This window comes from Gilbertella persicaria, assembly GCF_025201335.1.
Source record: "Gilbertella persicaria strain CBS 190.32 chromosome Unknown B0P05scaffold_7, whole genome shotgun sequence".
Taxonomy (NCBI): domain Eukaryota; kingdom Fungi; phylum Mucoromycota; class Mucoromycetes; order Mucorales; family Choanephoraceae; genus Gilbertella; species Gilbertella persicaria.
Window position 1 is genome coordinate 280,090 of NW_026251968.1, and position 24,661 is coordinate 304,750.

Consider the following 24,661-nt stretch of genomic DNA (forward strand, 5'->3'; position numbering starts at 1 on the left):
ATAAAAAATCTAAATAAAATCTAAAATGATACATAAATACACACACTATAAGCTGGGAAAATTCGGTATACATGTAATGCTATAAAGGAGAATTTATTCCTAATAGGAAAATTATTTCACACACTAAAATGGACAAATTGTCCGATCTTTTACACACACCAACTAAGAGAAAACCCTTTTTCTCCCTTTTTTATTTATTTTTTAATTAGGCTGTAATATGATAGGTAGAACCCACTCGAATTAATAAGGTTCTCAAGGCAATACGAATTTCAGGCAACAAACTTTCTTGCCCCAATAGTTCAACAGAAGGAAGATAGAATCGAGGTACATGTCTTAAGAAATCTTCATCCTGTAGTTGAGATAGACCATTCAAGATATTCACTACAACAGGTGTCCATGCAGCAATATTCTTGGGCTTTGTTTCTTGATCTAGTTCAGCATAGAGCGTGAAGATCTCATTACAGAGAGGTATCAATATCTTTTCGATTTCTTCTCGTTTATCGTCTCGGTCATTGATGTTTTCCAGGTTGGCATACATACGCATCAAGACAGAGACATAGCAACCACCACTGGAGGTTTCTTGTTTTAGCAGGTTAGGCAATTGCTTCATAAATCCAAATCGAAACAAGGCCATTCTAAGGTCATTGTCCACATTGAACTTCTTGGCAAAATGGAAAGATCGACCAAGACAGCCCATCAAGACCATTAGATGAGAAGCTGGATAAGCAAAATAGACAGGGTCTTTTGCTAACAAATCATTGACAGTCTGAATCAACATGAGTTGTAAGACACATTTGATGATCACTTGTTGGAAATTGCGTTGACGTTCTTCACTGATCTCAATATCAGCGGGTGACTGTTGATCAGATAAATCCTTCACTCTTTCAACCAAGTCTGCTGTATCGTCAAATAAGCCATTGGCTGTTGTCTTTTCAAACAGACTTGTGAATGTTTCGGTCACTAAATTCCAACAACTAGGATCAAACTTTTCAACATTGGCTTCAATGTATTGGTCAAGGCATTCACAGCCAATATGTGCAAGTGTATCATTGTCTATTGAAAATGAACAAACGATCGCTTTTTTTTGTTATTTACCTTGTGTGATACAGACAGCAAATAAACCTAATACATGTTCCATCATATCCTTCATGTTATCAAAATAAAAGGTATATAGATCCACCACATTGCGCAGAGCTTCAATCATCGTGGTGGATAACCACACACTCAAGTCTTCTGGTGTCATTTTGCGTCTAGCGCCACCACTCTTGAGATCATCAAACAAGGGAAACACAATCTGACGAGAGATAGTTGTCCAAAACTCGGGTGTAAACGAACTACCATGCTTCTTTAACGTCTCAAACAGATAGACAAGGGCACGTTTACGCACTTCCACATCATCACTCTGCATCACGATTTCCTTAAGTCCATAAAGAACAGCAAACCAAAATTTGATTAGGAAATCATCCCCTGAAGCCTGTACAGTAGACGTTGTGGATGCATGGACATCATTGATTTCCAGAGGTGTGTTGGCAATCCCCAGCATTTTGGGAATGGTGCCTTTGATCATATCGAGTGCGGGAAGACTGATCTTTTGGAACTTTTGGTTCTTGGAGAATTCGACAAGGCAAGAGATATAGTCAGGGAAGGTACCGTTGGCTACAATATCACCAAAGCGTTCGTTTGTCACACTGCGTACGATATCAAATGTCATATGGACAATGGATTCAGAGACCTCACAAGCACCTGTAGCAAACACGGACAGCATGGTCTTCCAGCCGGATCTTAAATGATGTGATCTTGCTTGAATCATTTGTGATAAACAGCGCAATACCATGTCTTTGATAGCCACATCTGTATTATTGGCAAGAACTTGTCGAAAAGGCATCAAAAAGTCCTTTTGGAACTTGAAATGAGGCAGTTCTTCTTTTTCCAAGAATTTCATAGCCAATTGACGCAAAGAGTCCAAGGCAAAAAAGGCAACATTGAAATTGGATTGACAGCCTACCTTATTGTAGTATTCACCAAGGAGAGCCCAGATATTAGACCATTCCATACGAATACGATTCATGTTGTAGTATGATATTTCAACTAGTTTTTGAAGACTGTACATACGAGGATGTTCCATATGAGCAGAAGAAACGATCTCTTCCCATGAAGTCTCACACAATGCACGGACAAAATCCACAATGGCTTCCTATAATATCTTTGTTCAGTCTAATGCCTATATATATATATATATGTGTGTGTGTGTGTATGTGTGCTTATATATTACTTGCCCCATTCAAGTTGACTGTTGAAGTAAACAGACGATCGACAGCAAGCACAAGAGACTGAGATGAACTGGCGGTGGTCACTTCTTCTGTCAAGGACAATTGTGTCGTAGAACGAGCTGGGCTTGTAAGACGACCACGACCACCCAGCGCAGAAGTACGTCGACCAAAATCAGAAGAAGCTTTGGCATTGCTTGTTCGCTTACCCATATCGACCATAGAACTGCTACCTACATCTAATCCATGTGTAATCAACTGGAACCGTTCTAATTGACTCACAGTAGACAAAATTTCTTTCCATGATCCCTTGAGGTAATTACCATCCACAGCTGCTACTTCAAGAAGTGTACGGATGGCTTCTACATTCTTGGGCTTCATTTCATTCAAGTTGGTCAAGAAAGTAAACTTAGTTAACGTAGTGACAAATGCATCTCTTTGGAGGTCCATGTCTTCAGACTGAACAGTATGAAACAAACAAATGATGCGAATGGCATGCTTGAATCCATCCAAACATAGATTGACAGTAGCCAAATCATCTGATTCTTGCAAAGGACCCGAAATACCAGCCAAAAACGCCATCCATACAATTTCAAACATGGGACGAACATGCTCTACATGAGAAGCACTGTAAAATGTGATGGTATCATTTTCACCAGCACGACGACGACTGGCCAACATGTTACGGAACATGGCTTCTGTCTTTGAGCCCATGTCTTCAATGGCTTGTTGGTAAGCTTCACGACGCACATCACGGGTGATACCAGCACTCACAAGCGCATTTTGTAAACCGGTCGTGATGCCCAACACACCAGCAGCACCCGGTGTAGCCACCAAGGCAGCTTCATTCGCAGCCTCTACTTCGTCTTTCATTTTGATTTCATTATTGGCAATTTCGTCAAAGATGGTCTCAAGTACTTGGCGAGGAATATCTGCACCGTCATCAATACCTCGGTTGTTCTTGATGAAATCGTCCAAGTTCATTCTACGCTTCACATGTGGACTGTGAAGATCTGTGTTGAGCATAATGACAGAGTAAGCAAGGACATAAGCAGTTTCTAAACAGAACAGATGAGCATGGTGTTGATTGCTTGCGTCGCCTTACCTGCATTCGCAAATACACCTGCATTGCCATGAACATAGCGTTCCGCAAACTTGAGCATAAAACGATCAATCTTTTGACCTTCACCAGGTAAACGAAAAGCTTGAAGAAAGAATCTTAAAGCCTCTGTGAAATTCATGTTTGAGAAATCCATTTCATCCACAAAGGCATGCATAATAGTGATATTGTTGGCATCTCTACACTTTCATTAAGACAAAAAATAAAGTAGGATGCTGTTGCTTACCCTTCACCAAGATATTCACCAATTTGAGTCTTGTTGAGTCCTTCTGTGTTTAACAAGAATCGTGCTACACTATGAGGATCTTCTTTGTTTAAAAATCCATTATTGGCCAAGGCATTGATACCCTTTTCAGGTTTCCAATTGAATTGACGCACGCCTTCTTGAAGCAATTGCTTACGATGCTTCAAGTTCTCAAATGCTTCAGGATCGTCCAGTCGTGTGCTGCTGCCTGTGGTGAGTGGTGTCGATGCAGAGGAACTGTTGAAGCGAGAGACAGACGAATTCGAATGTGTAGTCAGTGATGCATGATCTTCACTGGCACGAGGCGTATCTTCCTCTTGGTTGTTCTGTCCTGCTGTGATACTGACCGAGTTGTTTTGATACCAGCTCACTAAGGATTTCAACACACCCACTAAACATTCTAAAGACTTGAATCGAATAGCTGATTCAGGCATAGCTGTCTGTGCGTTCTGTTTATCACTGTGCAAAATAGTAGCTGTCGTTAAAGGGGGAGGGATCACAACAGAGGCATGAGCATGGTTCACATGTGTGCTTGAGATAGGATCAGGGTGATTATCAAAGTCTTTGCCATTTGTAGGATGGTTATGTGAAGTAGTGACCTTGGACAGCACATTCACAAGACGTTCATAGATATTGTCCAATGCAGCACGGTCACAGTCATAATTGAGATACACATCCACTAATGTCTGAGGATCTTCACAAATACGCAACACACCTTTCAGTAGTGAAAACTTTTGCTGGTTAGAAGCATTGCGCATTTCCAAGATACGCAACACAATTTCCTTGAGGAAGATCTCTATTTCGCTCTTGAGATAGACACGCAATCCTTGAACAACACGCCATAGGATTTCATGCGTAATATCAAACACTTGAGGGACCACAGAGAATGCATTTCGACCAATACTAGGACACAAGTATTGCTTTACTTCTAAAATAAAAGGATTGACTTTGTGCTCTGTTGTGTTTGAGAAGAAAACTTCTTCTGAAGTAAAGACATCCATATGTGACATCATGATTGTCAAGATTAAATGCAACGAAAGCAGCTTTGAACGCATCGAATAAGATCGCATATCGTTTCCCCATTCAGACTGAATAGACTTTTTGGAGAGTTTACAGAGTGCTCTAAAGACCAAAATGGCGTCTTTGATATAAAGATCTGCTTCTGTTTCGGTGTCTTCACGCTGCATACGTTCATTTTCAAATGATCCTTTTCCTTCTGATCTTTCAGGTACCACCTGCTTATTCTCTTGAAATACATTAGCTGTATCGTTTAAGAAATCTTGGTAGTTGTCTTTGTTTCTTCCACTAGGTAATTTATGATCCATTTCAGTACGAGCCATGTTGGCTTCTACAATAATTTGTTGCTGGTAAGCATTTGATTCTTCTTGTGTTTCATGTGGTGCATTATTGGCTGTATTGCTTAATACGTCCTCTTCCTCTTGTTCTTTTTCTTCTTCCTCTACTGTTGTTTCCTCTACGGGTTCCTCTTCCTGTTGAATTTCCTCAGTTGACTGTTGTTGAGGTGCTACATTAGGATTCAATTTGACTCGTCTAAAGATATGGTCGACCATTTGTGTCATTGTAATTTGAGCCACGTTCTGATTGTCATTATTACGGGAAAGCAAAAAAATATTGTAAGTTGTTCGCACTGCTTTCAAAAGAGCAGATAAATGAAGTGGATTACTGGTAGAATAAACAGCATCCAACAAAGCCTATACTCTCTTGCTTTCAATACATAGGATAGACAAATATTTTTTTTTTTACCTTGATAATTTGTAATTGCACTTTCTTGTCTGTTTCTTCACCTATAAAACAATCACAAATACCATCGACTACTTTTTCCATGACTTGTGCCTGTGCTACTTCATCTTCCATATCAGCAACGTAATTGTAAGTAATAAATTTGCCAAGACAATCAAGTGAGATGGCCATTAGATTTGCTGAGCGTGTATCGATGGCTTGTTGAAGTGCTGCTAAAATCACAGTGGAACTCATATCCAAGTTAGGCTCTTTCAGACTTTGTCTTTATGGCTTACCGAGTTTGTCCTTCAGGTGCAGGTTCATTGTTCTTGAGCATATCTAGTTTAAAATAAGTAAAAAGAGAAGACCACCTCTATGTATATTACTTTTAGCAGCATCCACTGCTTCTTTTAAAGACTTGTTACGCCTTGCTTCTCTTGCAGAAGATATTTTCTCGAGAGCATTGATGACAAAGACATTACTTGAAGCGACTGATGATTGTTGGGAAAGTCTAGGAGATGATGTTGCAGGAGAAACCATATTTCCTTCTTCTTTTTTTCTCTAACAGCAACAACGTTATACTAAAACGACGCTACCTCAAGTATTTATATAAAAGAAAAAGAAAGATAGATAGACAAGATTTATTCTCCACCAAAATTGGGCTTAAAGTTTATTTTTTTTTATGATACAGTTTCTATAGACTTGACAAATGCTCTGAAAGACTTGTTTTGACGTGACACTTTTGGTAAAACATGGTCTTTGAACCATGCTATATCTTGTGTAGATTTCTCTTGTTTGGCTAAATGAACAATGCCTTGCAATGTAGACAGGGAAATACCAATTTGGTCTGTTTGGTCTGTAAGTGTACGCAACACATCAAACACAAGTGAAATATCTTGTGAATCAAGCAATGTACTGAGATAGACGTCCACAAATTTCATATCCAGTGCTGTATAAGGTGCTGTAGGGAATGGAATGACTGGTTTGGCAGCTTCTCGAACAGGAATGGGAATCTTGCCTTCTTTTTCAAAACGAGACATGGTGTATTTATGGAACAAGGCTTGAATGGCTTGTTTATCTGATGCTAGTGCTGCCTTAGACAACAAAGCTTCCCAGATACCTTTGCTATAAAGTACTTGTTTGCTATCTATTTCCCGTTGAATGGCATCTGCATCCAATCCAGGCAACAAGACAGCAGCACGAAGCATGGGGAGATAATAGTTAGGTGCATCCACAAATGGCCATTTAGCAAGATCATCAGCATGTTTCTTTGTACGGTGAACGAGGTCAGTAGCACGACGCATGTCATGAATAATCTCTTTTGCTTCTGTAGGTAATTGAGCCGTGATACAGCAATCCAACATGGCTACATAAGTATCCCAATCCACATGGTTCTCTGGGATTTCACGCATCATTTCATTCCTGGTCACAACAATAGCTCGTTTGGCCTGTGTAGGATGTAATGAAGAGAGAGCAAAGACCAGGCGATAGAGCCCCACATCACGACGAATACCGTGTAATTTAAGTGCTCTCCATCGACTACGCATTGCTTTGTATTTACCACCTGTGGCCAAACATGTCATCAATGTTGAGAAAGTGAATCTGTCATGAGGTAACTTGGCTTCCAGCATGATTTTCTCGATTTCAAACAGACGAGGATCTAGCCTAAATCGGTTGTGTGTGTATGGACGAGAAGGTAAAAGTGAATTGAGTCTAAAGTTATCAAAGTAATAGCGTCCATAATGATGAGGAAGACAGGCACGGAAAAGAGCATGGAATGTAGGGTGATTCAGTGTATCAATACCAGCTACCTGCATCTTGGAGACCATTGCTAATGCCTTGTTTAAGCGTATATTAAGATGAGGATCATTGTATTGCTGTGTTGTCGCATAGCCAACCAACATAATACGGTGCGTAGCATCATTGGGTTGAATACAATGTGAGGGCATATAAGATTCAAAGATAGCTTCTGCACTTTCAATAGGATATCCAACAGGATCAATGCGATTGGCAATAGTCAAGTATTCAAGTACAACATTACAATCTGTCACATCCATGGCTTGATTCAACATGTCCTTTGTCAGTGTGTTCCAAGAATCATGCAATTGATCCAATTCAGGTAAATAAGCAGGCTTTAAGGGGAGCCCACGCACACCCAATGTCTGCTCAAGTCGCTTGCAGATCTTATCAAGAGCCACTTTATGAGCAATCAACAACATGGTTTTGTCGCAAGGTGCATCAGAATAGAGTTGGTTACACACATTCATATACTTGACAACATGATCGACATCACCATTGAAACCATAGCAACGAATTAATTTTAAAAGTGTATGGCGACTCAATTGATTCTGTTCCTTGAGTTTGTTTACCAAGGCTTCGACTTGTTCATGAGCATGTGTAGCTGCAAAAGACAATAAAGCACTGGCATAAAATGTAGGGCTTGTATTCTCTTTTTTGTTGGCCATACAAGCTACAATATCCTCTTTCTTGTTCAAGATACCATAAGCCTAATAGAATATATGAGTAATATATGTTTTATATGCTACTTACTCTCATCAATAACTCCCAAGCAGTAGGGTCATCTAGTTCTGTGAGATCAAATGTCTCAGTAAATCGATCTACAAGGGCACGCAAATCTTCAGCACGATAAGTAGATCCAAATCCAAATCCGAGTTTCAAGACACTCTTCCAAACATTGATATCATGTAATACTTCAGCAGGTAAATTAGACTCAGGCGAGTAAAACCAATGAGCTACTGTAGCACATGCATGGACATCAAATGGCACATCTCTCAATATGTCTACGAGTTGGATATATAAAGCAGGTGTAGCTAATCCTGCTTCTTGTGCATGTTGAACAGCTCGAATAGCGCCCTTGAGGTTGCCTGTGTTTTTATATTCGTCCAGTGATTTTATGGTGACATTCTTTTTTGTCTCGACAGATTGATATTTGGCACATTGGACCGAGAAGGCGCGTGTAGAAAGTGCTATAAAATAATAAATTCCTTGTGATTTATTATTAATTTTTTACCTGGTACTAAAGGAGCCTTGGTCTTTACATAGTTGACAGTGGCTTGTAGTAAAGGTCTAGGAGAAGCAGTTGAAGACGATCTTGTAATCGTTCTTACTAATCTGGGCAACATGTCAAGATACGAAGAAGAGCGAGAATTTTTTTATAAGGGCTAGGGGTTTATCTGATTACCATTTTGGCAGAAGATTAAACTACCGCGATTCGACGTCATTTTAAGGCAGTCATGAATAAACAAAGCTGCTTTTTATTGATATTAATGGCATCGTAAAATACAAACAAACATAGACGCACATACGCATACAGCATGACACAGTGCTTTATTGTCAGTCAAGCAAGTCATCTTCATCTTCTTCGAAGAAGGTGAGTGAGTGGCTGATTTTTTGCTTTTTTTACAGGAGTAAAAAAAGTCTTTGGCTCCTCGTCTGCTTTTTCTTGTTCCGAAAACCGATAGCGAGAAAGATTTATGCTTACTGCTTTTCGATGCTGGGCAACTTTAATTACATTTTTAATCTTCATATAGTGGTGCTTGTATGAGTAAAGCAGCTCAAGGGTTGATTTGAAGTCTTCCAACGCTGCCAAGGAGCGTGGAAGACTCAAGTCCCCAACATGATGAACAACATGAGCATTTTTCACTTCTTTGACTGATATCATGAAGTCCATGTCCCTTACTTTGGTGCGATGAATTGCAAGAACACTGCAATCCACTCCATGACCAGTACATAGACGTCTTCTTTTCTTTTTTTCTCAAGAAGTTTCATCTCTTCTGTTTCGTCGCCACCCTACTCAACACTTGCTTTTAACCAGGGACCCTTCTTCAAAATTAAAAGCTTTTCAACCAAGATTAAAGGCGCGACTTGGCGAATTTGAAAACATAAAAGTGTTTAGAGTTTATCTCTCTACACTTTCATGCTTTAGATTCTACTAATCAATAGTTGATGGATGGCAAGAAAAAGAAAGAACAGTGTATACCCGGAGCTTTAATTGTAACTTTAAGTCACCTAGTTGGAAACCATAATTTCCCCTTTCAAAATTGCTAAGCTTTCATCATACGAAATGTCATCCAATACCGATAATATTATTAAAAAAATACTTTGAAGCGCAATAAGCGGGTGAGTATAATTTAGACGATTATGCTTTTGAGTTATACAATGAATAGCTTGACGATTTCATAAAATGTAATTCTAATATTGGCTAGACTTTGAACAAAGGCTCAAAAAATAGTAGAGGGTTGTTTTATCCTGTTTGAGTTATGCATTGGTGCTGCTTTCTGTAAAAATGAGGCTTATTTTTCCTTTGAAAAAGAATTGAGATCTCAAAACACCTTAAAAATGATCAAAAAGCAGTAATCTAAAATATAAAAAATGTCAAATCAAAGTGAAAGTTATTTTGATCTGAGTAATCATAGCAAGAATACATGATATCCTGATTATGAAGATTTTCATGCGCACACCGCCTATAAACGTATTCAGGTGAAGACAAAGATCCATTCACAACTCCAATGAAACTCAACACTAGCATCTCCTTTCTCATTGCAATATGCATAGTCAAAAGCGTGCTTTCAAAGGTAATGTTATCTCATAAAAAGCGCCTTTTTCTTTCACTCTCATTGCTGATCCAACAAATTTTGACAATAACAAAGTGGAGAAGGATGGCAACCTGAAAGAAAGCCTTTGTCAACCTTACTTTTCCAAAGTCAAATGTGTGACCGAAAAGGAACTATCACACCAATGCATTTTGCATACAAGACTTTGTTTTTGGACCAGAATGGGTAGCCATTTCCTATTTGTAGGCAAATGTCTGAATCAACAAGGCAAGATTCATGCTTTCATATATGCAACTTGTTCAAAAACTGGTCAATGCTTATAATGATAAAGATTATCTTACAGAGCTTAAAAAAGCGCTCAACAGACTCTATTTTGCTATATATCATCCAGAAAAAACTTAGTTTTTCTCTTATTATCATTTTGTTTCTCTCCTTCAAAAATGTTTATCACTACTGAGAAAGCATTATATCGCTTATCTCTCATTTAATGAGTATCTCATTGACTTTGTTTCATATAGTGTAAACTGTTAAACTACTTCCACTAGTGGCCGTTTTTTCTATGGCCATATTTGAAACTCCAGGTACATTATTTATGTGACTTGGTTAGTTGATATTCAACCTTGGTTCAAAAAAAAATACGGCAGCTGCCGTACGTCTGTACATTGAGGTGTATAGACAATGGCCTGGAAAAATTGTAAGCCAGTACAACCGACCATAGGATGTATCGAATCGGACCAACATCTCTGAATGTTGAACAGGATGTGGGTAGTGCGAGGAGGATGGCTGGACCTCTGTCTTTCTAAACGCGTCTTTTGGGTCTTGTGTCCGGTCAGCTGCTGAGGTAGTTGACCACTGATGGTTGAATACTATTCTATCGCAAGATGTTTAGTCCATCCAGTAGAGGAAGTGCTCTGAATTTAGTAGGAGATTAGCCACTGAATATTGCTTGGATATAGTGCAAATGTTTCGACAAGATTTCGATTGTACTCGGCCACATTTGGTGCAACGAGCCTTAGTTCTAGAAGAGCATCTGTATGTTTCGTTTGATTAAAGTTCAACCTTTCTTAGGTTCTGTTTATTGCCTCGACTATCTTGAAAACAAAACCGCTCTTACAATAACCACCGAAGTTAGTTTACCGCAAGTTTTAATATATGGTATTTTTGGTGAATCGTTTCTTAAATACAATCAAACCATAGACTCTTTGGACAAATACAATAAAAAGACCACATCTACAAGTTGAACGACTGTAGAATTCTTTAGTTGGTTGTCAATGCTATCAAGAACAGAAGCTGATCTCCATACTCTCTTTTTTGAATGTTACAGAAAGATATTAATCAAAATAAACTTTTCGATACAGCTGATATATGCTTATTCGACATATGGACAGAAGCTAGCAAAGGATAAAGAAGACATGCTGAAACGTATCTTGCATTATGTCATAAAAGGACTTGTTCATTTGGTTATTCATTTTATTAAGTATTAATCGTATTAAAGTCTTATTTTACAATGCTTGAGTGAAATCGGTTAACAATATTCCTTGTTGTGCCTGGAGTTTGATTATTCCGCATCAGATAGATTGTCTTTTGATTATTTACAGCAATCACCTTGGAAAACTGAACAGATTGATGAGAGTGTTGTTTGTCGGAATAGAGAAGTGAAGATTTACTTTTATTAGGTGAAGGTATAATATCCAGAATAATCAGTCTACTGCTATGACTGGGTGTAATACTAGACATGTTAAATGACGACGAAAAAACAGAGAGAGAGAGAGAGGAGAAAAAAGAAGAAGAAAAAACGTTGCTTATATTACAAAAGGGCATCTGACAAATTCTTCAAGATTGATAATGACCAATCAAATAAGCATTGATTTTCCAAATTCATTTCTTTTTCCTTGTTCACACTTTCTGCATGATTTGTAACAATCTGTTTGTAAAGGGGAAGTATAATATTTTATCTCCTTTGCACTCCTTTATTTACAATGAATCCCCTTTTTTTTTGCTTCTTATTAAACAAAGCAGCTGAATTATGGTTTCTTTCCTTTTCTTTTCTCTATTATAATGCAAGAATATCAAAAGAAAGGTAACACATTGCTCACAAAAGCTACCCTACTAAAATAAGCAGATTTTTCAAACCGTTCTATTAAAAGCATTAAATCCCACCACTCATTAAAGGGTCTTTCAAACAAGACACATGTGACTAAGCTCTATAATACCACAGCTTCACTTCACCACTTGCCTACCTTGAGTCAAAAGCACCATGAACCACTTCCCCGTGAAAAACTCAAAGGCGTACTTGACAAGTTTGTTGGTAAAGAATTAGACATGAACAGAGTTCGGTACTGATGTTTATTTTAGATTTAATGAGCTATACAGCTACTATTACAGATCAACCTTATCATATGGATATTTCTTTCCCTTATAACACAAGACATGTTACACATGTTGGTTATGATGCAAATACTGGTGAGTTTACAGGTTTACCTAAAGAATGGCAGACACTCTTAAAGACAAGTGGTATTACACGTACTGAACAGGAGAAAAATCCTCAGGTAAGATTTTAAGGAGCTCTGGCCAACTCACATAGCTTGTCTCTCCTTGTTTTTTGAATAGGCTGTGATCGATGCGATTGAATTCTATCAACAAAAGAATATGGATGAAGCAGTCTGGCATAAAATACCAAGAGCAAGACAAAGCATTCAGTCGTTGGACTCGGTTGAAACTAAAAAAGAAAACCCATTAAGCAAATCCATCAGAAGATTATCAAAGTTAAAGTTGAGTGATTGTGCTAAGCGATTATCTTCGGTAAGAAGAGAACCATCTGTGTATAGCTGTTTATTGTCTCTATTTAGGCTTCAAGTAGGTCTTCTACAGTAGGTAAGATAGACCCAAAAAGAAATGTTTTTGTAACAAGAATAGACTCTCAAAAAACCAAGGAAGACAAGTTAGATGAAACACCTGTTACGCCACCATTATCGACTATTACCGTTAACCAAAAGTCAGACATTTCAATATCAACTATCGTTGTGGAACCTGTAAAAGGAGAAGAAGAGGAAGAAGAGAAGCTGACGATAGCATCACCACCACCTACAGTTTCTAAGCGTAAAGCAAAAGAACTTAAAAAACCAGAAAAGGATTTCATTCAACAACTTAAAAAGATATGCTATACACTCAACCCAAATGACATTTATAAGGACATGACTAAAATTGGCCAAGGGTAAGATGTGCTACGTATGACTACAGATGACTGATGCATGCACAAGTGCTTCGGGAGGCGTGTTTATAGCTCATAGGACAATCAAAAATGACCATGGACAAGATACCACTATACCAGTAGCCATCAAACAAATGAATTTGGAACAACAGCCCAAGAAGGAACTGATTATCAATGAAATCATCGTCATGAAGCAATCACAAAATGCTAATATAGTCAACTATCTAGACTCATATCTTTGGAAAGATGATTTGTGGGTGGTGATGGAATACATGGAAGGAGGAAGTTTGACAGACGTGGTGACTTGTAACATGATGATGGAAGGACAAATAGCTGCTGTTTGTAAAGAAGTCTTGCAAGGACTAAACCACTTGCATTCAAATGGAGTCATCCATAGAGATATCAAAAGTGACAATATTCTATTAAGCATGCAAGGCGATATAAAATTAAGCAAGTAGATACATGTGTGTATGTGTTTGTTTGCTAATTATCACATTAGCTGATTTCGGTTTTTGTGCTCAACTTAATGAAGACCAAACGAAACGTACTACTATGGTAGGCACTCCTTATTGGGTAAGTAGAAAAGTACATGCCTCCAATAAGGCGCTTACCAGTGTCTCTAGATGGCACCTGAAGTAGTCACACGTAAAGAATATGAATTTAAAGTAGACATTTGGTCACTCGGTATTATGGCCATTGAGATGATTGAAGGAGAGCCACCTTACTTAAATGAAAATCCTTTAAGAGCGCTCTATTTGATTGCAACCAATGGTACACCTACACTTCAAAGCCCAGAGTCACTTTCAGATGTCTTTCGAGACTTTTTATTCAAATGCTTGGAAGTGGATCCTGAACTTCGTCCTTCAGCAAAAGAATTGTTAGAACACCCATTTATTCAATTAGCTGATCCTCTACGTTCTCTATCGCCTCTGATTCGTGCTGCCAAAGAAAACAATGCTTCTTAAATGATTATCTACCAATTGTACGTCCGTAATTTATCAAGAAAAAGTTATAATAAAATAAATTTGTTAATCGAGTTCTGCATGAGCCGCTTCTGAGTATTGTCGCCTTAAATCTTTTGCTCTTTTAAAAAGAACCCCCCCCAGCGACCCATAAAACACAGGAAATACACTTGATTTATATCTGATTCAAGATGTATCATAATGATAAACTAGTTTATTTATAGTAAATTACATTTATTTTGCAAGTACATAATTCATTACCATGAGCTATGATACATATCAAGTATTTTGTATGATATAATGTATTTCTCGCAAGGATTGGCTTAAATACAGTTCAGGAAATCAAGGTGTGTTCCTCGCCTTAAATTTGTACATTTAGTGTTGGTTTGTTCTGATTTAGAGCATTCAATAGCTCAAATATGATAATAACTTGATTTTGCTATTTTACAGTGTATCTCATTCTTCAGCTGCCAGTTTCGTGCAAGAAATAATTCATTTTAATTAATTTGATAGTTAAAAACACATCTCAAAAATAACGGTCATTTGAAACAAATGCTCTGGATTGAACCAAATAAATCTTTACAGTAGAAAAAGTAAGTATCTAAACTGGAATTGTATATTTGGCGTGCTTGGTAAAGGCTATCTTTTATATAACAGGCATCTAAAGTTGAAGTGAATTGAACATTCCCTTTCTTTGCTTTAGGCGGATCAAGTGTGCTTTCATGAGACATTCTATCCTCATCAGCGATTCGGCTTTAAATTATTTATTCATTTATGTACAGGAACAGCAGGCGAATACATGCTTCGATAGTGAAGAAAAGAAAAGACGGCGATTTATACGAGTCTTTTTCTTTTTCTTTTTCTTGGACAATACAAAGGTATTATAAAAGCCTATTTACACATGCACAAAGACTCTAGAGAACTAAAAATAGTGCTAGCTAACATACACAGTGCTTTTGAAGTCGATTTCGACCAAAAAAAGCGACTTGTGAAAATTGGCCAAAATATGCCTTTCGACCAAAGGGCATTACCCATGAAAATCTTCAATTTGACAACTTCCTATGGCTCTTCCGCTTAATTCTCCGAATCGCAACCTTCAGGCCAAAGCTTCCAGCTCAGGCAAGAAGAACAATAATAACAATGCTTCCCTCTCTTGGGAAAAATTAGTGTCAGGTCAGGCACGTATCAACTTGTCCTTTTGACCAACTGTCTTCATTCCATCTGCATCGTTTACAGACTCATATACCATCAGTGAGTCACTCTTGTCCGACTCTGCTCAACCAACGCCTGTTAATTTGGTTCAACCTTTTATAAAGGGCATTGAAAAAGACAGTTCTCTTATCGATATCACGGATATAAAAGATGAGGAACTCCTGTTTGATGTCCTTCTTGACTTTAACAAGAATATGGACGAGAACTGTGGCTATGAAGATTATTGTGGTCGCGTACCTGTGATCCGCAAATATCTCAAACGTTCGTTTATGGAAACTGTTTGGAGAAAAGACAGTTTGGGTCGTCAAACAATCTTGAATGAAGGAGTGTATTTGGCTGACGGTACCTTTATTAAAGGCTTTCCCAGTTACGACTTAAATTGGATCGTCTCCCTATTATGCCTCTCCGACTTCTTAAAGAAGATATGGAGAATCAGCTCTCCCGCTATGGGAAAATTCTTGATCTTGGTATCTATAAGAGTCGTCGTAGCTTCGCTGGTCAAGGATACGCAACTTTTAATCTTTCTCCAACTAAAGACCAGACTCAGACATTTGAACCACTCTCTAGAGTCATGCTTTGGACAGATGATGATGGGGGGTGTAAGATACGTACTTTTTCAGTGGGACGACATGTAAAATTTCTGCAGACTTTGCCAAGCATCGGATCACTGCTGAGCAGACTGCTGCAATATAAAAAATATCTCAAATGTCATAGCTGTGATGAAGCAAGCCATTTAATGCGTCAATGCCCTCATAAAAATGCTATTGATCCAACTGCAGCTCCCAGTAAGAAAAGAGTCGTAAAGAAGGAACGTAAGACTCCTGCAACTGTTCTGGCAAAGGAGACTCCTGAAAAACACACTGCTACTGAGGCAAAAGAACAATTGGAACCAAAAGACAATAATGACATGGATGTGATCCAAAAAAGTACTCAAAATGACAAAGGCGATGTCAACATAAACGAAGTGGAGACAATCCCAACTGAGGAAGAAACAGCTGTTCCAGTCAACCCAGTTTCATCTAGTCAACCAAAGACCAGTTACGTCGATAAAGACAATATGACACAGGCAAAGCAAATTAGTAGACAAGACGATTATGAAGATGTAACTAGCAGTTGTCAAGGTCAAGTATCTCTTTCAAAATACGCTACTCAAAAGAGCGTTTATAGCAGCCCACTACTCAATGTACAGAAGGTCCAGACAGGATCTCCTAATGCTGAGGAGCAGCATTTTAACTTGTGAAAAATAACACATATAGAGTAAAAGCTGCGACACTCAACTGTCGTAGCATTCGAAAAACAAACACTCCTTTACAACAAAAATTATACATCAGATGCCTTCGTTCCTTGGACATCGACATTTTAGCGCTACAAGAAACTCGCGCAGACAACAATACTATTATTTCAGAACTTAATATGCAATTTCAAACAAAATCCAGTCTTTGGACTAAATATTGTGGAATCATTTCACTAAATCCAAAATACGTAGTCCATTCAGTCCAGATAGATGATTCAGATAGATACATTTTAGCGGAAATACATGTAGCAGAGGAATATTCTAATGACACCTCTCGCCCTTTTCCACTCATCAGTATCCTCAACGTTTATGGACCATCCTCAAACAACACAAGAGTCAAAGAACAATTTTTTCGGTCATTCATGACTGAAGCTATTGTTCAACTTTATCTCAAAAGCGATTTATATGATACAGTAGTATTAGGCGACTTCAATTACAGCTACGAACATCGCTGTAATGATGGACGAGTGAAGAGCCCTCCAGAAGAATGGACAGCTTTACTTTCTTCTAGTTATCATGATTATTTTGAACGACAGAAACAGAGCACATGGCAAAGTCGTGGGATTTCAACCATAATGGACTACATGGAGCAATAAATAAAACACTAATAAAAAAAAAAGAAATTGACACCTTTTTTAAAGAAAATGGGCACCTTTCTTTCGTCTAAAGAACTTTTTAGTACGATGGTCTGGCCACTCTTGGTGGTGCTCCGGATTTTGCTATAATCCCTTGTGGAAGGTTGTATCTCTTAGGTATCAACAATTGTGTCAAGTGCCAAGTAATTGAAGACATTTTGGAATGGTGTCCTTTACTTGTGGTATTGGTATTGCCATCTGCAGCATTAAACAAGACAAGATATAAAGAATACTGACTCTCAGGAGCAACGAACAAAACCCTTAGTATATCCTTTTTAGGACATTTTAAAGGGTAGCCCAGATGATGGCTATTTTATTGGGATTATATAAGACTCATATAATGGTACTGAATGTTTCCACAAAAGCATTGTTTTAAAGATATTTCATATGGCTAGTCACTTTGCTTCACATACACTAGTTTCCATTTATACGATGATTTTATTTATTTTTTTCAAAATAAAACTTTCATCCAATACAAAAAAAAAAAAAAAAAAAAAATTGACAACTTTGCTACAAGACGAAAAATAGGGCTATTGACCAGCTCAAATACTCAAAATGTGCCCTAAACGCTTTAGTTTTGGGAGAATATGCTTGCTTGTCAATTGTACTATAAAAAATTATGAGATATTAGCGAAAAACCTCTTAAACATTTTTGCCTAATTGCTCAATATTTTAGCAGCAACATTGTTGTTTTCTTTATATTAATAGACACAGAAAGCAAAGTTCTACAATTCTTGTCATTACACCAAAGCCCAATAACTGCGTCTTTATGCAGTTCTTAGCAAAAGCTTGATTTTTCATGCGATTAGATAAATTGAAACTGCTTTCCATTTTCAATCTTCGCGCATAGCCCCTTTATGTGTGTCTATTGTTCCTTTTTCGTGTTGTCTTTTTTGTTCAAGCTCCATTTACGTCGTCCTCTACGCTGTCCTTTTTGTTTTTCTAAACACTCATGAACATTATAACACGCGAGGAAGCATCTCATTAATCGTTTTCCTCAGACTACATGGCATCATGCAGTTGAAAGCTTGACAGAAGTATTCAAAAGACTCCAGTATGAAAGCTAACATTTAAGAGAAAAAATTAACAGCCTGTGGCAAGAAGCGGCGTTGATATTTTTGAAGGATGCTATAGCTAGGTCAAACAATAAAGTGTAATAGTAGCACAGCAATGAGCGGTGAATCAAGTATATACGATTGTATGCACTAAAATATAGCATAGTGAGAGCACTGTCAAACAAGAGAAGGCAAGTCGATCATGTAATTGGATGATCACTTGAATTAATCACTGCAGAAGTGGATGGGCATAAGATGAGAGCCTAAAATAGGACAATCCGCTTGCTATATTAAAGAGCATTGAAAGTTTTCTTGTATATTGTTATTGTTAAGCACTTGTACATTAAGCAAGTCTAAAGGTACTCCACAATGTAACCAAACTGAGATTCAATGTGACGCCTATGTGACAGTTTTTAGCCTTAATTGATGTGTGTACTATAAATGCTTAAAAAAATATTCTTTTTTTTTTTTTTATACAAAAGAAGATATAACATTATGGCAGGAATTAGTATGTAAATTTTAGTTAAATAAAAACAATGCTAAACCCATATTCAAAGAGAGCAAAAAGAACCGCAACGCCGATCGTTTTAGTGGAGCAAGTATGTATGAATAAAACAAAGCAAACGTATTTAAACTCTTTACAAATAGAGGGCAAGAAAGATCCCGGGATTCCTAACTTAGCCAACTTCAAACAAAGAAAACAAAATAAAGAAGAAGACAATAAGAAAAAGGTACGTGTTGTTGCTGATTTTTTTCTCTAAAAAATGATTGTATTAGATTGCTAGTAACAAAGAACGTCAAGATTTAGCCCGTCAGAACTTACAAAACAGAAATAGAAACTTGAATATTTTTGATATGGTCAAGAATGCTGAGAAACGAAATCAAGCATTTGAAGAAAGTCATGATGTAGACGAGGATGGCAGAGTGATTGTAGACGCAGCAGCTACTGGTCAAAAAGACAATTCTAAGAAGGCTTATTATCGAGAATTCAGAAAAGTTTTGGAAAATGCAGATGTTATTTTGGAAGTGTTGGATGCTCGTGATCCTTTAGGTACTCGTACTCGAAGTGTAGAGCGTATGGTGATTGATAGTGGCCTTGATAAAAAGATTATTCTTGTATTAAACAAAATTGGTAAGGAAATGTTAAAAGATGATTTGTTGATCCATGCCGTTAGATTTGGTGCCTAAAGAAAATGTTGAACAATGGCTCAAGTATTTAAGAAACGAATATCCAGCTATTGCATTTAAAGCTTCTACTCAAAATCAGCGTAATAATCTGAGTCAATCCAATGTGTCTACTGATGCTGCTAGTATCAACATGTTGAATTCTGCTGAATGTTTGGGTGCAGATACTCTTGTCAAGCTATTGAAAAACTATTCAAGAAACGCCAACCTTAAGACATCCATCACAGTGGGTATTATTGGTTATCCTAATGTAGGCAAATCTTCAGTCATCAATTCCCTTAAGCGATCCAAAGTGTGCGGTGTTGGCTCCACTCCTGGTTTTACAAAGGTTGCACAACAGATCACATTGGATAAAAACATCAAATTGCTTGATTGCCCTGGTATTGTATTTGCTCAACAAGGTCAAGATGGTCAAAACACAGCTGAAATTACTTTAAGAAATTGTGTCAAGGTCGAATTATTAGATGACCCAGTCACACCAGGTGAGAAACAACTACTTTAATGGAAAGAAATAACGCTAATGTTTTGAATAGTTGAAGTGATTGTTTCTAGATGTACAACAGAACAATTAATGGCTATGTATGAAGTACCTTATTTCAACAATGCGCATGAATTTTTGGTCTTATTGGCTCAACAGCGCGGTAAACTCAAAAAGGTAACCGTATTATTATAGTTTATCAATAGACTAAATGATAAGATAGGGTGGTGTTGCTGATACATATCAAGTTGCTCGTCATGTATTACAAGACTGGAATGGTGGAAAGATTCCATACTATACCATTCCTCCATCTTCCAAGAAGAGTCATATCGAAGCTTCTGTTGTTAATTCATGGGGAAGAGAACTCGATCTGGATCTTGAGTCTGCTGACATTGTTCTCACTGGACTAAAGACAAGCAATGAATTTGGCTCTAGTGTCGTTATGGTAAGAAGTCATAAAACTTGGCTTTTTTTTTTTTTTACTCATCCCCCAAATAGCAAGCCAATGATGATATTGACATGGTTCAAGATATTGATATGGGAAGGTAAGTTGATATACACTAAATTTTAGCTGACAAAATACATAGCCAAATGGAAACTTCAATGGATACTGAAGATACAACAACTTCACAACCTATTATTCAAGTGGACAGAATGTTGCAAATGAAGAAAAAGAATGCTATCAATAGACCTCAACATATTTTATCACAAACAGAAGAAGAAATCAACCCACAATTGAACCAACAACTTAAAAAGCAATTGAAAGCTCAACAAAAGAAAGTTAGAAGACAAGCAGATGGTCAAGGTCATAATAACTTGTTTAATGAAGATGATGATATGATGTTCCAAACTGAATTGACAGCTCCTTCTTCTACTGGATTCAATCCCAACTTAATATCCGCTCCAATGATTGATGAGGATGAAGAGTTATAAATTTCATTCGTTCAGGTTCATATATTTATGCAAATTAAGCATTTACATGGGAATTATTATAAAATAAATCAGCCAATTCTTTTTTTTTTTATTCTTTTTCTTTCTTTTTTAAAACATGTTTACAAGACTTATCAATACAATTCGTGAAGCTGTGAGCAAATCACCCAACAACCGTAACCAAGCAAGCAAGCATTCATCAGAGCATCCTTCAAGTGAATATTCAGCAGATTCTCGTAGACCCTCTGTGACAGAAAACTGCAATGATGATGTTTTGTCAAAATTCTCTCAACCAAATAATTCTATTTCTGAACCTATTGTGATCGGCTCTACTGCTAATACTGGTGCTGCTACTACAAGACGTCGTTCCTCATTGTTTGGTATCTCTAATGTTGCTTATGACGATTATGTTCAAAAAGACCTTATCTCAAGTTCATGGAGTTAAACCAAATGATGGCTCATGGCTATGTATATATATATCAGCTCTTTGTAGGCAAACCATAAGCTACGACTTTGCATGTAGGAACATACATGTCTTTTGACATATTCTACCGCCCCCTTATCTTTGTTCTAGCATGCATCTTCTTTATTATTATTATTATTATTATTTTATATCAAAGAAGCTTTCTATGTTTACTCTATCTCTTATCTCTTTTTTTCCTCGTTTGTTAAATAAAATTATACAGGATCAATTTTTTTTTCTTTATTGAATTGTAATGCTGGTTGACGTTTTATAGTTGAATCTTTTGAAAGGGTAATAATGAGTTGTATGATTTACATTTTCATTGGTTGAGGTTGAGTGGATTCCTTTTGAAGCTCGGCACTAGAAATAGATGAGTAAAAGTAATGTCTATCATGCACACACTACCGTAACTGCTTTGAGAAATCATCTTCAACATCATCGTCATCCCAGTTATCTTCCCAAAAATGGGCATCGTTTTGATCTTCTTCTTCTTCTCCCCAATCTGATACACATTAATAATGTGGACAGTTTTGTAAGATTTTTTTTTTTTACCTTCAGCAGCAAATTCTTCAAATTCGTCATCTTCTTCAAGAGCACCAAGTTGAGCTAGATTTTTCTTTGAGCTATCTTCGGCTAACTTTTGTTGTTGCTGTTGTTGTTGTGGTTGAGCAGACATGATATAGAAAAAGATATGAAGAAGAGAAGAAATAAAAAGAAACCTTTCATACGTAAACCGCGATTCGTGACTTGGCGTGACGTATCTACGGCGTTTGAATTACAAGCGACGCGTCAAGTAAGTAAAAGCGTTGACTGGTAGTGGTTTGCTGATGTAGTTCTAGGCAACTTGGTTAATAGAAGATAATTCATTAGTTTAAAAGACGCATATGATAAAGACAGAACTATAAGCTTTGTATCAATGTATCTTTATCAGTTTATTTGCAATGATTTTTTCTTCAATGGGTAGTAAAAAAAAAAAAAGTAACATAGTTGTAATACACAATATTTGCTTGCTGCTTTTCAAGTACATAAAATACAGTAGCTGCTCAACTTAAAGATATACAAGAATATCGAAAACTCTGCCTTTGAATCGAAAATACCCTTAAATAGAACACCTTTAATCGAGCGGCCAATGTATCAGAGGTAGTGACTTCAGAAATGAGTTTAGCACAAGTTGATAATGACTGAATGAAGTCAGCAAGAAGGTTATTTATGGCATCTGTGCATCATTCCAAAGCTTTGTGCTGAAAATCAGTGCGAAATACTTCGCGTTGATAGCGGCCGTGAATCTTTCATGAACATTATTGCCAAAGTATCTTTCGATCGAAACATCCACATCCTGTTGAAACAAATGCATATTTTTTTTGGAACTAATGTACGAATGTCAAACAAAAATGCAGGATTAAGGTTCATTTTTGTAGTGTTTTCTTTGGCAAACACTCCTTCCACTACAAAAAACAACAGCTTTTGCGCGAATATGCATTATTGACAATACGACCAACCGCACTCAACAATTCTTCATTGGTTGACTAAAAATTTAGTTACACTAAAAACCTTATCATTTTCCAAAATCTTAATTTAAAAGTCCCAAATCACTAATCTCAGATCCTGAAAATCAAAGTTTCTTCCAAAGGAGCTTTTGCTTTGATGCCCATCTTCTCTTTTGATAATGAAAAAAAAAAAAGATATCTCAGAAATTATTGATTTTATGCACTAATTATTATTTCATGGTCGAACAAGTTTCATAAGAAAACAAATTGGAAAGGTTACAGTTGCCATTACCTTCCCCGGGTCTAGGCATCAATCTCTTTTCGACCCGTTTTTTTTTTTCAAAAACATCCCAACAATGAGTAAAATAGTGTATAAATGTTTACTGAAAAGGAAATGATGAAATGCTAAATGAAGTAGTGCTGGTTTTTTTTCTATATCTTTCTTTTTTTTTCTTTTTTACTTTCTGGAAGCACGTCTTGATTTGATAGCTTCAGCCAATTCATCCAACATCTTTTCAGTAGTCCCAAAGTCCACACAGGCATCTGTGATGGAAACACCGTATTTCAAAGCAGCAGGACCAGCTTCAGGAACACTTTGCTTACCTTCATTAATATTTGATTCGATCATGACACCAATAAGAGCATCATTACCGCTAGCAATTTGTTGAGCCAAATTACTGGAAACCTTGGGTTGATTACGGTGATCTTTAGAAGAGTTACCATGAGAACAGTCGATCATGATGTTAGGTCTTAAGCCAGCCTTTTGGAGAGCAGCACTGGCTTTTTCAACATGTTCTTTGCTGTAGTTGGGACCTTCGTTGGAACCACGCAAAATGACATGGCAATCGGGGTTACCAGTAGTATGGGTAATACTGACTGTACCATTCTTGGTAACACCCAAGAAATGGTGAGGAGCAGAAGCAGAGCCAATACCATCAATAGCGACACGAACGTTACCGTCAGTACCGTTTTTGAAACCAACAGGGAAAGAAACACCAGAAGCAAGTTCACGGTGAAGTTGGGATTCGGTAGTACGAGCACCAATAGCACCCCAAGACATAAGATCAGCAAGGTATTGAGGAGAGATAGTATCGAGTAACTCGACAGCAACAGGCATACCCATATCGGTAAGATCGCAAAGGAGCTTACGGCCCACACGAAGACCCTTGTTGATATCATAACTAATGAAAAGAATAAAGGACTTTAATTTACCTGTTCCTTTTCTTTTTTGTTTTAAATAGTTTACCTGTTGTTGATATCGGGATCATTGATCAAACCCTTCCAACCGACAGTGGTTCTGGGCTTTTCAAAGTAAGAACGCATGATAATCAAAAGTTCACCCTTAAGCTTTTCCTTGACTTGCAATAATTTTTGACCTGTCATATGAAATAAGTATGTGACACAAGGTTTACTTTTGAACTTACAGTAAACTTTGGCAGCTTCGGTGTCGTGAATGGAACAAGGACCTACAATGACAACAAGACGATCGTCTTCGCCACGAAGGATCTTGGAGCATTCATCACGGGCTGCTTGAGAAGTCTTCTTGGAATTTTCAGACTATGATAAAAAAAAATTTTTTTTTTAGTATTATTAAATTTTTTTCTACATGGCTTACGGCAGGGAGTTCTTCTTGCAAATAAGCGGGTGTTAATAAAGCATTGTAGCCAGTGATACGAAGGTCTTCCATCATTTTCCGATATATGAACGTGTATAAGTAAAGAAGAAGAAAGAAAGAAAAAAAGAAAATAAAACGAGGAAAAATAAAGCAGTCCTTTAAGTTCGTTATAATTACATATTAAACTTG

The 24,661-nt window shown here is 37.3% G+C and overlaps 7 protein-coding genes across 7 annotated transcripts; 3 read left to right on the forward strand and 4 right to left on the reverse strand.

Moving 5' to 3' along the window:
- Nucleotides 1–147: 147 nt before the first annotated feature.
- Nucleotides 148–5,999, reverse strand: B0P05DRAFT_529714 (uncharacterized protein). The gene is made up of 8 exons (XM_051576787.1): nucleotides 5,758–5,999; nucleotides 5,668–5,710; nucleotides 5,396–5,621; nucleotides 3,614–5,343; nucleotides 3,373–3,566; nucleotides 2,277–3,325; nucleotides 1,096–2,194; nucleotides 148–1,053 (listed from the first exon to the last, which is right to left on the reverse strand). The coding sequence occupies exons 1-8, from the start codon at nucleotides 5,909–5,911 to the stop codon at nucleotides 206–208; spliced, it is 5,343 nt and encodes a 1,780-aa protein (XP_051437848.1). The 5' UTR covers nucleotides 5,912–5,999; the 3' UTR covers nucleotides 148–205.
- Nucleotides 6,000–6,004: 5 nt separating this feature from the next.
- Nucleotides 6,005–8,601, reverse strand: B0P05DRAFT_326824 (uncharacterized protein). The gene is made up of 3 exons (XM_051573543.1): nucleotides 8,403–8,601; nucleotides 7,922–8,358; nucleotides 6,005–7,878 (listed from the first exon to the last, which is right to left on the reverse strand). Exons 1-3 carry the CDS (start codon nucleotides 8,512–8,514, stop codon nucleotides 6,052–6,054), a joined length of 2,376 nt encoding a protein of 791 aa, XP_051437849.1. The 5' UTR covers nucleotides 8,515–8,601; the 3' UTR covers nucleotides 6,005–6,051.
- A 3,243-nt stretch (nucleotides 8,602–11,844) lies between these two features.
- Nucleotides 11,845–14,203, forward strand: B0P05DRAFT_529719 (kinase-like domain-containing protein). The gene is made up of 9 exons (XM_051576788.1): nucleotides 11,845–12,025; nucleotides 12,068–12,253; nucleotides 12,301–12,494; nucleotides 12,556–12,747; nucleotides 12,795–12,819; nucleotides 12,862–13,159; nucleotides 13,206–13,606; nucleotides 13,656–13,729; nucleotides 13,780–14,203. The coding sequence occupies exons 1-9, from the start codon at nucleotides 12,004–12,006 to the stop codon at nucleotides 14,119–14,121; spliced, it is 1,734 nt and encodes a 577-aa protein (XP_051437850.1). The 5' UTR covers nucleotides 11,845–12,003; the 3' UTR covers nucleotides 14,122–14,203.
- Nucleotides 14,204–18,787: 4,584 nt separating this feature from the next.
- On the forward strand, nucleotides 18,788–21,000 carry B0P05DRAFT_529737 (P-loop containing nucleoside triphosphate hydrolase protein). The gene is made up of 8 exons (XM_051576789.1): nucleotides 18,788–18,822; nucleotides 18,872–18,913; nucleotides 18,963–19,045; nucleotides 19,092–19,446; nucleotides 19,490–19,981; nucleotides 20,033–20,154; nucleotides 20,201–20,422; nucleotides 20,476–21,000. The coding sequence occupies exons 1-8, from the start codon at nucleotides 18,810–18,812 to the stop codon at nucleotides 20,524–20,526; spliced, it is 1,380 nt and encodes a 459-aa protein (XP_051437851.1). The 5' UTR covers nucleotides 18,788–18,809; the 3' UTR covers nucleotides 20,527–21,000.
- On the forward strand, nucleotides 20,959–21,575 carry B0P05DRAFT_529738 (uncharacterized protein). Its single transcript, XM_051576790.1, has one exon. It carries the CDS (start codon nucleotides 21,026–21,028, stop codon nucleotides 21,350–21,352), a length of 327 nt encoding a protein of 108 aa, XP_051437852.1. The 5' UTR covers nucleotides 20,959–21,025; the 3' UTR covers nucleotides 21,353–21,575.
- Nucleotides 21,296–22,133, reverse strand: B0P05DRAFT_326982 (DSS1/SEM1 family-domain-containing protein). The gene is made up of 3 exons (XM_051573544.1): nucleotides 21,923–22,133; nucleotides 21,773–21,872; nucleotides 21,296–21,730 (listed from the first exon to the last, which is right to left on the reverse strand). The coding sequence occupies exons 1-3, from the start codon at nucleotides 22,044–22,046 to the stop codon at nucleotides 21,682–21,684; spliced, it is 273 nt and encodes a 90-aa protein (XP_051437853.1). The 5' UTR covers nucleotides 22,047–22,133; the 3' UTR covers nucleotides 21,296–21,681.
- Nucleotides 22,134–23,314: 1,181 nt separating this feature from the next.
- On the reverse strand, nucleotides 23,315–24,544 carry B0P05DRAFT_577700 (3-deoxy-7-phosphoheptulonate synthase; the record flags this gene model as incomplete). Its single annotated transcript, XM_051581802.1, has 4 exons — nucleotides 23,315–24,038; nucleotides 24,104–24,233; nucleotides 24,282–24,414; nucleotides 24,473–24,544. The coding sequence occupies 4 exons, from the start codon at nucleotides 24,542–24,544 to the stop codon at nucleotides 23,315–23,317; spliced, it is 1,059 nt and encodes a 352-aa protein (XP_051437854.1).
- Nucleotides 24,545–24,661: the final 117 nt, after the last annotated feature.

Coding starts and splice junctions, on each gene's coding strand:
- B0P05DRAFT_529738 (XM_051576790.1), top strand. CDS start 21,026: ATGTTTACAAGACTTATCAATACAATTCGTGAAGCTGTGAGCAAATCA.
- B0P05DRAFT_529719 (XM_051576788.1), top strand. CDS start 12,004: ATGCAAGAATATCAAAAGAAAG. Junction 13,160..13,205: donor ATGACTAAAATTGGCCAAGG/GTAAGATGTGCT, acceptor TGCATGCACAAG/TGCTTCGGGAGGCGTGTTTA. Junction 13,730..13,779: donor TGGTAGGCACTCCTTATTGG/GTAAGTAGAAAA, acceptor CAGTGTCTCTAG/ATGGCACCTGAAGTAGTCAC.
- B0P05DRAFT_529714 (XM_051576787.1), bottom strand. CDS start 5,911: ATGGTTTCTCCTGCAACATCATCTCCTAGACTTTCCCAACAATCATCA. Junction 2,195..2,276: donor CAACAGTCAACTTGAATGGG/GCAAGTAATATA, acceptor AAGATATTATAG/GAAGCCATTGTGGATTTTGT. Junction 1,054..1,095: donor TGCTGTCTGTATCACACAAG/GTAAATAACAAA, acceptor CATTTTCAATAG/ACAATGATACACTTGCACAT.
- B0P05DRAFT_529737 (XM_051576789.1), top strand. Junction 18,914..18,962: donor CGATCGTTTTAGTGGAGCAA/GTATGTATGAAT, acceptor CTTTACAAATAG/AGGGCAAGAAAGATCCCGGG. Junction 20,423..20,475: donor TTGGCTCTAGTGTCGTTATG/GTAAGAAGTCAT, acceptor TCCCCCAAATAG/CAAGCCAATGATGATATTGA.
- B0P05DRAFT_326982 (XM_051573544.1), bottom strand. CDS start 22,046: ATGTCTGCTCAACCACAACAACAACAGCAACAACAAAAGTTAGCCGAA. Junction 21,873..21,922: donor TGAAGAATTTGCTGCTGAAG/GTAAAAAAAAAA, acceptor AATGTGTATCAG/ATTGGGGAGAAGAAGAAGAA. Junction 21,731..21,772: donor TTCTCAAAGCAGTTACGGTA/GTGTGTGCATGA, acceptor ATCTATTTCTAG/TGCCGAGCTTCAAAAGGAAT.
- B0P05DRAFT_326824 (XM_051573543.1), bottom strand. CDS start 8,514: ATGTTGCCCAGATTAGTAAGAACGATTACAAGATCGTCTTCAACTGCT. Junction 8,359..8,402: donor CAAGGCTCCTTTAGTACCAG/GTAAAAAATTAA, acceptor ATTATTTTATAG/CACTTTCTACACGCGCCTTC. Junction 7,879..7,921: donor CTTGGGAGTTATTGATGAGA/GTAAGTAGCATA, acceptor ATATTCTATTAG/GCTTATGGTATCTTGAACAA.